At 38.7% G+C, this 12,221-nt stretch overlaps 1 protein-coding gene across 4 annotated transcripts in view; it reads right to left on the minus strand.

Annotated features, from left to right (window-relative positions):
• The window catches only part of CPSF6 (cleavage and polyadenylation specific factor 6), a 29,265-nt gene extending 18,016 nt beyond the window's left edge, over window positions 1-11,249 (minus strand). Inside the window, exons 1-3 of one of the 4 annotated variants that reach the window (XM_081249563.1) lie at window positions 11,090-11,249; window positions 3,063-3,272; window positions 1,296-1,399 (exon numbers count right to left, since the gene is read on the minus strand). In XM_081249563.1, the coding sequence (XP_081105689.1) occupies window positions 1,296-1,399; window positions 3,063-3,272; window positions 11,090-11,149 (374 nt within the window). In that variant the 5' untranslated portion in view covers window positions 11,150-11,249. The remainder of the gene's footprint in view (window positions 1-1,295; window positions 1,400-3,062; window positions 3,273-11,089) is intronic. The other 3 variants (XM_081249564.1, XM_081249565.1, XM_081249566.1) reach the window with 3 other exon arrangements.
• Between the last annotated feature and the right edge of the window lie 972 nt (window positions 11,250-12,221).

Genomic DNA, 12,221 nt, shown 5'->3' on the forward strand with positions numbered 1-12,221 from the left:
AACCAAAAAGAAGAAACAGTGTAAAGGTCTTAAGTAGCAATGTGTTTGAGGAACATCAGAGACTAATGTGGCTGAAGCAGCATAGGGAAGGCAAAGGGTAGTAGGAGATGAGGTCAGAGAGGTAGTGGGGAAACCGGTCTTAGTGCCTTGTAGGCCACAGGGAAGATTCTGGGTTTTACTCTGAATAAAATAGATAACCATTAGAAGATTCTGAGCAGGCAAATATTGATGTCACTTTTTTTCAGCTTCTGCTATGTGTCATGTATATAGACTGTAGAGAATCAGAGTGAAGGCAGGAACACCACGTAGGAGGCTATTACAGAAGTTCAAGTAAGAGAGAACAGTGGCTCGGATCAGGTAGTAGAAGTGAAGTTCATGAAAAGCACTCAGACTCTGTACGTATTTTGAAAATATTCCTAGTTACTGAAAACTGGCATATTAAACAATATAAAATAAGTACATTAAGCATATTTTTTACTTTATCATTCTGCATCTAGCAAATTACCTTTTAAAAAGTCCAAAATCTGCACCTAAAGATTTATATAAAATGAAGCCTGCCACAACATTATTTATAATAGGCAAAAACTGGAAACCCAAATAACCAAAAATTAGAATGGTAAAATAAATTACAGTAGCATACAAGGTACGATGGAAAGAACTAATACATTAGGGAAGATGTATGTTTATTGTTAAGTATTTGTTTTACTCCGTGTATCAAATACATTATAAAACGTGAGTTGTAATCCTATTGTTTTTGCAGTAAAAATTTAAAAACCTGAAAGTATATTCACTAAAATGTCAAGAGCGATCATCTATGGATGGTGAGATTGTGGCTTTTTATTTTCTTACGTTCGGACATCTGTATTTTATAATGATCCCGTAATGATCCTACCTCATTTGTGTAGTTTAATAGTTTAAAAAAATAAAGCAAAACATCCATGTTACATTATTCTTCAGTTGCCCATCTTCCACTATCCCTTAATTACAGGGATAGCAATGCTTCTTCAAACTGTCATTTCAAAAATCATTTCAACCATAGATGGAGAAAATTCAGGAAAACTAGAAAAGAGACCCAATCTATCCACACTCCCAGCTCCACTAGTTTTAGTGAGGTAGATCACAGGATACATGAAATGAGTATGAATCTTTATCCAAGAACCTCCTGACAATGCAGAAATAAAACATCCTACACATGTGTAGCTAGCATTAACTTCAAGGAAGGTTGCCCCCCAAATTGTAATCACTAGCTACTAACTTCCATTAGGGAAAAAAAAGAATTAAAACAAAATTCTTACCCCTTTGACTGGCCATTTGCCCGATTTTCAAAAAATTTTATCTCCAAAATATCATTTACTCCCAAAGAATGAACTGCTTCAGTTAAGTCTTCATCTGTTGTCCACTGCAAGATATTTCCCCCTCATTAACCATCAGAACATATCCAAGATTTTTATTGTTTCCATTTATTTTTTTAAGGGTAAACTCAGGATAAACAAGAGAAAATGCTCAGTGCAAATTAAGTACAATTACTGCCAGTCAGCCTTCAATTTTTAAATAGCACAAAAGCACCTGAGGACATAATTTTATCCCTTGATAAGAGTTTTGGAAATCAGAAGCTACATACCCTTAGAGAGAACATAGATTTTTTTTTTTTTAACTGTTAATGAGTTTTTGGTCTCTTCCAGCTTTCAACTGCTACAACTTTAAATTTTCAATAAAACCAATCTCACTTGTCACTTCCTTTCCTTAAAGGAAATTATTTGGGGAAATAAACTCCATCTTATGTTTCAATGTAAGATGGAAAAAAACAAAACAAAACAAAACACCTAACATGTATTGAGTACCTACCATGTACTTTATATCAAATATTTAATTCTTAAAACATAAAAGTCCTATATCACTCCCATTTTACACATGGGATAGAGAGGTTATAGAGAGGTTAAAGAGCTTTTCCAAGGTTATAAAACTAACATATGTAAAAACTAAGATTCAGAGGCTTACTTAGCAACCATACTCTTCATAACTACATTGCTACTGTCTCCAATATTATAAAAATTGCTCAGGGACTTCCCTGGCGGTCCAGTGGTTAAGACTTTGCCTTCCAATGCAGGGGGTGTGGGTTCGATCCCTGGCTGGGGAGCTAAGATTCCATATGCCTCGGAGCCAAAAAACCAAAACATAAAACAGAAGCAATATTGTAACAAATTCAATAAAGACTTTAAAAATGGTCCACATCAAAAAAAAAAAAAAAAAAAAAAACCCAAAAAACTTCAAAAAAAAAATTTTCCTCAGACTGGGTAGTGGGAGATAGATCAATTAGTTTTTTTAAAACATAAACATTTAAAAATAAAATGATATTAAGGAAATGGAACAGTAACAAGTTTTGATTTCTAGACAATTTAAAAATTTTAAAGTATGTGTAACAAATGTTTCTAAGTAGAGATGCAAAAATTCTATAGGACTGTTTTAGTAAATATTTAAGATTTAATACTAATAAAATATAGATAACACTGAACATCCAGCTAATGAAACTCCCAACCAATAATAATCCTACAGTCTCATAAATAACCCAAATTAAAATACAATGTATATAGCAGCATTTCCATAAATCAGATTTCAAATTTATGAGCGAAAATGAAATTCAACATGTCTGTAGTATGATTTAGATAATGAAAACTCTTAAAACCGGAAGTTGTACTGTGTTTCTCTCCTGCACTTCTGAATCCCGGTTTGAGACTTTATGTGAGCATTTTTCTTTGTAAAACTGGGATAGCTGAAGTGTAGGAGTAGTAAAATAAAAAGAATTGATTTGAAGATAAAATCAAACTATATTTAACTGTAATCTCTACCAAAACAAGTTGAATGTCTACAAAATTCAGAACTAGAAGATTTGGAATTTACGATATTTTAAAGGTACTTGTATCTCCCTCCTCGTTGCATTAAGCAAGCATGTAGAACAAATCTAGTAACTTCAAATTCTTACTTTATAAAACTGGAGAAAACCAACTACTGGAACAGTTTGAAATCAATCACCTATGATTTAATTCATATGTTAAGTCACTTACCCATGTTAGATTTCCAATATATAATGCAATTCTCTTTCCAGTATATGTATAGACAACATTTGGTGCTGCTCCTTTACCCACATCATCACCAACAGTTGGTGGCAGAGTATCCATGTAATCCCGATCTTCTGGGGCATCTCCATTATTTGCAGATGGAGAGATGACATCATCATACAAATCTATCTGATCATGCCCACCATATTCAGCTTCCTGAGATACAGAAATAATGCTCTAGATTATACAATAGTCAGACTACTACTAAACAGATTTGAATGCAAATTCATTCAACTATTTTGTTTTAAACATTTGGTAGAAGATAGAAACAGCCAAAGATCTCAGTACAAATCTTTTCACTTTATGCCACAGACGTATTCTTCTTGAACAGTGCCTATAAAGCGAATTTCTATACAATCAATACTATTTTCCCACCGATATTTAGTATAATACAGGAAATAACATTCCTCTAGGAATAGAATAACATGTAGACAAAATAAAGTAATAATAAAAAACTTTCCATGGAAATAATAATACTCTAAAAGTAACAACACACGAATACAAACAGATGGGCTTAAATTTTTTTTGACACACAAATATCACAAAAATCAGAGCCATCACAAATCTTTTAATATTTAACAGAAAAATACAACTATTGTTTTCTTTGGTATTCAGTATCTTGCTTTCCAACTCTGTGAAAGCTATTAGTTTTAGAAAAAGCATAGTGAGCTAAGCCATAAGAAAGGGATAAAGAAATGTGGGTATGTAAATGATTCCGTACATCACAACAAATCAACAGGGGAAAGAGAAACAATAAATAAAACACAGGTTAAACTATCCAAATTAGTATCTATTCATAGTATCATTATTCTCAGTCAACAAAGAGTTAATGCTTACCTGACTTCTTAGTCAATTGGCAAAAGATATCTACATAGCCAAGAGAAAAGGGATACAAACAAGGATCTAGTAAAGCTTTGCCATTGTCAGCAGCCGAATTAAAGCAATGCTAGTAGATGCCACTTACATGCCCAAGTGATATGCAAGTAAGAGGTAAACGAAAATGAAGCAAATACGTGAACAGGAGAAAAATGGAAAAATAGGGTTCAATCTGTAAATAAGCACAAGAAAAATGAAATGCAGGTACTGGCAGAACACTGAACTCCATTTAAATTGCCTTTGGTAACAGTTACTGGGCCACAGCCTTGACTAGCCAGTATCAGAGGAAAAGTTCTATTTTTATCTTCCTCCCTTTCCACTGCTAAGTACCTAGATGGATGTGAACTATTTTATTCTTATGAGGTAGAATATTTGAGATAGTAAGGGAAGAGAGGCAATTACACTTAGAAAACAATAAACTTAAAGAGTTCAGATATAACTCATATCCTCTCCATTAATACAATTCACTAAGGATGAATACAAATGGCACATAAGGAAAAACTAATAGTTTTAGGGATTATTGTATGGATAAAGAATGACACAGAGAAGATATCTGTGATGACTGTGAACATATCAACAAAATATTTTTATTATAGGCCCCAAGGGAACATGGCTGTTGTTTTGTTATTCAGAAGGGAGCCAGAAAAAGATTTTTTAAAAAAGAAACAGAAAAAGAAGAAAAAAATCTAGAAGGGGAAACACCACTTATAACACATAGCCAAAGGGACCTGAAATTTGTAAAGTCATTTCAGGTAACCTTCAGCATAACGAAGTTATCCAATTTACTGATTATGTAACAGAATCTCTACATAACATTGTTAACCAGGTTGAATGTCTGTAACATTTAATAAGGAACAAAAATCTCAAGGTAAGTCAGAGAACAAAACCATCATTAGCAATGGGCAGAAACTAAGACCACAAGTCACTGAATAATGCCATAATTTTGTTCGTACAACAATACCAAAATAACCTTTGAGAACTGAGTTTTTAAAAACCAAGCAACATGATCAAATCGCAGTGATAGCAAAAATTAGAAAAAAGAAGGGTGAGTTTTGTTATGAAGTTTCAGTGTAGCTGAAGCTTCAGGTGGCATGGCTGCAGCAGTGATTCCACACACTTAAGATACTAAAAACCTTCCCGCAAGGGGTAGTGGGCACTTTAGACTCTTTGGCAATCCAGTTCTGTACATCAAGTAGAATTATTATTACTATTATTCAAAAGGAGTTGTGTTTCCATCCTCCTCAGCAGAGACTATAATCACACTATATGGTCTGAGGGAGAGTAAAAGAGAATGCAAGGGTTATTAATAGCAGCGCTAAAATAAAAGGATTTAGATTTACACTTTCATGAAACAGGTTAACACATTATGATTTTTCATTAGTTGTACATCTAGGAAAATGTTCACATAAGTAGACATCATTTACAAGCATAATTGCAGCTACACTAACCTGGTGAATCACCATGACTTACTATTTTTGTCCATCCACGAATTCCTATGTTGACACCAACCAATTTTCCATACTGATATGATTCTACCAATATTTAGGATCAGCCATTTTGTCTGGTAGCTGGACTGCTTCCAATTGGTTGAAGTATGATGCTAATTGAGACCATGGTCCTGGGGTTTGATCTCCATGTGGACTAGTTAGCTTCGCTCAGTTCCAAGGCCACAGCCTGTACTTCTAGCCCCAATGGTATGCATTTGGACTTGGTGAAAAAATTATTAATGAATCTGAATACATTTGCCACCATTACTAAAATGCAACTCAAAACACATACTCAATCTTCCTTTTCAGCTTTAGCATATCACACCTATCCTCCAGATTAAGGGAAAAAATATATATATATACACACACACAGAACACATCCTACTTTCTGTTCCCACTCTAAAAGGGGGAAAACATGCACATTCTGAAATTATGGAAAATGTATATCACAGGTCACATATAAAGAAGGTGAGCTCTGAAAGTCTATTGGACAAACTTTGTCAAAGAGAGATAGTCCACAGTGTCAAGTTCTACTATGTAGCCTTTCTTATTATTACCATTAGGAAATTTTATTGGCATTCAAAACCAACAAAAACAACAACAACAAAAAATCAACATTACCCCTCTAATTATTTTAGATACCAAATACTGCCCAATTCTAACTACCTACTTTTCATAGCAGCTTATCACCAACAGAGCTGTACATTATATATAAATTCCAGTAGGCAACAGCTCTTAAGGTTTGTTAAAAAATCCACTAAGTTATTTCATTCCCTACATTCTAATTACTATAATCATTTTAAAGGCAAGGTATCCTTTCAAGATTGTACACTTCAAGATTATGTTCTTCATGATATATGAGTAGCTGTTGCCCAGTCAGAGAAAACGCTTAAATTAAGATGGATAGTAAAATAACCAAAATTCAATTAGCTCCTTTTAAAAGCTGTGTTTCTCAACCTTTTTTTCATTATCATTAACCCCTTCCTCCAAAGAATTATTTTTTAGACATACTTTCCCTAATCACCTCCCATAAAATTTTAATGTCACAGATATAGTGTATACCATTATTGGGATGACTGTGGTATAGTTGTACTATATTTTCACTCTCCCTGATAGGCCCAAGACAGCTTTTGGTGGTCCTAAAATTGTATTAATACCACTCCTGCATTATATGATACTACCACTAATGGCACAGCAAAGGCCACTTGTTCAAAGTCCCCATAGTAAAAAAAAAAAAAAAAGGAAATTTAATAGTCATTTCCATTTAGAGAAATATAGCAGGGGGAAAGGTTTTATTTTGCATTTACAAAATGTATTCTATACCATGGAAGAGAATATAATATACCAGCACATAAAATCCAACAGCAGATAATCTAATACATATTTATCTTTTTAAAATACTTCACTTTCTGATTTTGTCTATGTTTCAAGTAGATATTAAAATTAGTTTGTAATCCCTGTAAAAAGCTCAACTAATGGTAAGGAAGCCAACTTGGTACTAAAAATATGCCACATAAACCACAAAGTGGGCAACTGAATGAACTACTCATAAATAATAAAACTGAGTAAGAAGAGTTCCAGCTCCCCTAAACATTTCTATCCAAGTTTCTGAATCAATCTCTACCTACCTCAGTTTCCACCTTACAAGCCTTATCTTAGAGGGTTCTCTATTCAACATAAATTTATTAGAAATAAGATTTCACTGATATTTGCCTAATAAACTTATTTTCCAAAATTAGCTAGACATTGGCTAGAGCAGATACACAATAACTAAATATAAGCTATAACGACTCATGATATAAAGGCAAGTAGACTTAAGCATGTCTAGGTCTCTAGCTTCCAAATGAATTTTTTCCCACTACCTATATACATTTTCATTTTAAAGTTGGATGGTCAGATTACTAAGTGAGCACTGCTATCAGTGACCTACCACCAGGTACATCAATAACTAAATTCCACATTACGAGCTTTTGCTCCCCAAACAAGCAAAATACACACTATTTCAACGCACCCAGCATAAGCTTTCCTGAAGTTCACAGAATCTGACTTTCCTCTCCTCTGCCAACAAAAATTCTACAGATAAAGATACACATAAAGGAGTCGTTTCTATAACACATGACCTGTCAGAGTGTTATATTTATGTGTCTCCCAATCCCACTACAGTGCACTCTAAGGACAGACTATCTAAACTTTGTATCCTTCCTTGTTGGCATATAACAAATACTCAAGAAATATATATTAAACAGTTGAGTTAAAAAATTTAATTTAGTTTTGGTCAAAATAAATATCTATAATTATTAAATATTAGGCTAGTAACTACTACCTTCAAGTACAAATCCCAGTTCAAACTGAATTGATACACACTATAGAGACTGAAACCAACCACTTTCTTCTCAACTCCAAATCCAAGGTAGAGGTTTGTAAGTTCAAATTCTTCCACTGGAGCAACTGTTCTCAATTTGGTTGGTTACATGCAAAGACCTTAAACTTAAGAACTAAAAGAGCAGCTATAAAGAATAGCTGAGTCCCTTGTGCCTTCTCCCTTTCTCCAATTTCATTCTCCATTCTTAATTCATCTGGTGAAGAAAGGAACTATTCTATAGTTTCACTAACTTTTTCTCACACCATATCCAAATTAAAGTTTCTTCTAAGACAGCTGAATATCTCATATTTTCAAATAGGTTTTTTACTGTTCTTTACCAAAACACACATGAAAAAAATGTATCATAGAAGTATGACCCTTTAAAATTGTAAAAAATGAAAAATACATGAATTACAAAGAATTTCAAAGCATACTGTGCAATTAAAACTACAGCTCACATTGAAGAACAAAGATTTTTTTCAAATGTTTACAGCAGTTTAGAAGCCAAAGTCAAGACCCGTTATACTTAGCAAAACATTTTACTCAACTACAACAAAATAAAGAGTCATAGTTGGGACTTCCCTGGTGGCGCAGTGGTTTAGAATCCGCCTGCCAGTGCAGGGGACACGGGATAGAGCCCTGGTCCAGGAAGATCCCACATGCCGCGGAGCAACTAAGCCCGTGCGCCACAACTACTGAGCCTGCGCTCTAGAGTGCCACAACTACTGAGCCTGCGCTCTAGAGCCTGTGCTCCGCAACGAGAAGCCACACTCCCTGCAACTAGAGAAAGCCTGTGTGCAGCAACGAAGACCCAACACAGCCAAAAAAAAGTCATAGTTTACTACAGCAACCAGCAGAAGTAATGTCACCAGCTAATAAGAGTGCAAAATAAAACAATCAACAATAATTTTGTAGTTGCCTCTAATTCTGATAAAATTTCAGATAAATATTTCAATGATAGTAACATTATTAAAAATGAAGGATGAACCTTAAAAACCACCAACTATCCTTATGTGGCCATATTTTGAACAGGAATTACCACAGCAAGCAGAAGATTACAAAGGCCAGTGATATGCAAAATAATAATAAAAACAAAGTCTCTACTTAATCCCATTAACCGATTGAAAAGTATAAATACCTTTCTAGTAAAAATCATGCAACTATGTGTGAAATATAATACTGTATGTACAAATCAACAAAAAGTTACATTTTTAAAAGAACCCTATAAAGCAGTTCCTCATCAGGGCCACAGAATTTTAACCTCTTCTTACCTCCTGCTCAGTCAGCACTAGTTACTGCACAGGGATAAGCAAGTATCACTACATCCAGCTATACAGGTTAAAGAAATGCCCATCCCAAATTAAACAGGCAAAAGCCTAAAAAATATTTCATTAGAAGGTTCTGAAGAAAGCTCAACTTCTAAAATTGTAGCCCAATTCTTCCTTTATTGTGGGTAGAAAGACAAAGCAAATATATTTTCTTGTAAGAAAGCTAATGAAGACTGTCTTGAACATTTAACTCTTCCTTTACTTCCAGATACGGACCCCTTTTCGATGGAATGTTACATTCATTTGATAAATAAAAGGAAAAGAAATTTCCGAGAAGTCTTTGTCTACTGACCTTAAAAAAGGATTAGAATCTGTGTTAGCACTCAAAGTAATTTTCTAAACTGTCATTGACACAACTCAGGCATCATATAACCAAAATATAAGCACAACAAAAAAGAAAAATTTTTAAACTTAATGTTTGATTACAGTGGGTTACGTTTAAATATTCATTCAGTCTTTAACGGAGTAGGAAACATTTAAAGCTAATTGCATTTTTCCCCTAATATTTAAACCAGGGGCACAATCATCCCTCAAAAAAAACAGCAAGGATTTCTAGCTTTCCCTATTTATAAGAAAATCTTTAGCCCCTAGTCACAAATAAGATCCTTAATGGAAGGGGGAAAAACCCACAAAAACACATTAACCAGAATTTTACTAAGCTTCTCATATGGACCTGGAAAATATAAGAGATAAAGCGATTAGGTGCACTGCAATTAGGCACAATTTGATTTTTTAAATGTGTTACTACATAAAAGGGAGTAGAGATGTGAGCAGTAGGCTTACAGCTTAAACGTCACTACTCTAGTAACAACCTTTCGCAAGGATGCCCAACATCAGACATCACAGCTCCACAGCTAGTCCTTCTACTGTGGCCAGTGAGATACCGGAAAAACCTTGCACTCTCACTTTCTCCAGCCTTTCAAAACCCCTCGGAGGACAGTAAACATTTTGCTTTCGGAAATCAGGTCATAGCTACAATCCTTTATTTTAAAACTAACACCATGTGAATTTCGGGTGAGATTCTTTCATCACACTTCTTATCTCTTGGTGAGCTACCGCCTTTTTTGTTCCATCCAACCCTCGGGCGTCCAAGTCTTCCTTTTCGCTCGGGCCACCTATCTTTACAGGTATTTTCATCACAAAGGCCAAGCACGAACCACTGGGCCTCAAAGGCACTACAAGCCCTGGGCCACCGAGGCAGGGAGGCAGCGAATCCACTTTTTAAACACGATCCATGGGTCCGAAAGTCAAAGGACTTGTTGCAAACGTGCCCGCCACGAAGCCGCCTTCCCGGAGTGTGAGGGGAGGAGGAAGAAGGCGCCACGCCGAAACCTGTCGCAAACACGAGCAAGGGAGCGCAGGAAGCAGAGCGCGCGGGATACAAAGGGCCGTGAATACGGCCTTCCATGAGGCGACCGTGCGCCGACAGAGACAAAATGGAGCGACCGGAAGAATCGGAGCCCGAGCGGCAGGGCCGGGGGCGAGACGGCGGCCTGCGCGCGCCCCGCCAGGCTTCCTCCTCGCCCCGGCGGCCGGGGAGGGGGCGCAGAGGTGTCCCGTTCTCCCCCCGCGCACAAGCCACCCCTCCGCTCAGGCCTAACACGGCGGGAAGCGCCCGCCGGCCGCCGCCAACAATGGGGAGCGAGGCAGCGGAGAGGGAGGGGTCGGCGGCAGCTGCACGGCGGCCCGCGTCCGCGCTCGGGAACCCGCGGCGAGTGGCGGCGCCCGCCGCCCGCAAAATGACGCGCTAGAACGAGGGGTGAGGGGGGCGCCGCGCCTGGGTCGGGCGGCGCGGCCCACAGGCGCCAAGGGCGCACGGGCTGCAGCCGCGGCGGCTCGCGGCCCACGGTGGGCCCCGGGTCCGCATCCCAGCCGCAGCGCCGCCTACTTCGGCGGCGTGGGCCCAGGGCCCTCACGTACCTGGTTGAACTCTTCGCCCACATCCGCGTAAATGTCTATGTGGTCCACACCGTCCGCCATCTTCCCTCGGCCTCGGCCGCCGCCGCCGCTACCTCCTGCAGGAGCGCCCGCCGCGGCAGCAGCAGCGGATCTAGGGGCGGGGGCGGAGCGCGCTGCGTCACTTCCGAGGGCTGAGGCTGGGGCGGCAGGGGGCGTGCGTCTACTCCGCTGCCGCCAGTTCCGCAGGCGGAGAATCAAAACTGCACCTCGGAGGGCACAATCGGTTTCTTTTGTGTGTCTGGATTAGGCTTGGGGGGCGGGGCGGGGCGGGGCGGGGGTGGTCCCAGTCATTTCCAGAGACTGTGGTTTCACGTTGTCCCTGGCAGACTCAAGCGTTTTGTGATATTTTCATTTCTCGGTTTTCCTTACATTTCTCACAGCCAGGGCTTTTAGAGAGGTGGAAGTTTTATGTCACGATGAAATACAAAGTGTAGCTCCGCTTTCTGTGAGCGCCCAGAGAGGATGTCTCACCCCTAAAACCTCAGAGACCAGCAGAATTTCGTTTGCCTTGTAAATGCTAGTTACCCGTTGATGATTATCTTGAGTTATTTGCATGCTACTTGTGTCATTTGCATGCTGTTTATCTTTCCATCTGTATCCTCGGCATCGTCTGCTTTCATCTCCTCCGCGTCCCACCTCCCCCCCCCCAAACCTTTCATCTCTCTTCATTTGTTTCCACCTTTGAGCTGCAGTTGGTTTTCTCTGGGATAGTTTAAATGCCTCTAACTTGAATGCGGTGCCCCTCGGACCCACCCTATAAGGTGGAGGTATCTTCAGGCAAGGGCTTCGCTCTTAGACTCATAGAATGTCAGAGAACTGAAAAAGGTGTCATTAAATCCAAACATTTTACAGTTGAGGAAGGGAACTGAGGCCTAAAGAATCGGATTTTCCTGGTGGCACGGTGGTTGGGAGTCCGCCTGCCAATGCAGGGGAGCTGGGTTGGAGCCCTGGTCCGGGAAGATCCTACATGCTGAGGAGCAATTACGCCCGTGCGCCACAACTACTGAGCCTCCGCTCTAGAGCCTGTGAGCCGCAACTACTGAGCCCGTGTGCCACAACTACTGAGGCCTGTGTGCCTAGAGTCTGTGCTCCG

This window comes from Mesoplodon bidens (genome assembly GCF_964165515.1).
Source record: "Mesoplodon bidens genome assembly, chromosome: 11".
NCBI lineage: Eukaryota > Metazoa > Chordata > Mammalia > Artiodactyla > Ziphiidae > Mesoplodon > Mesoplodon bidens.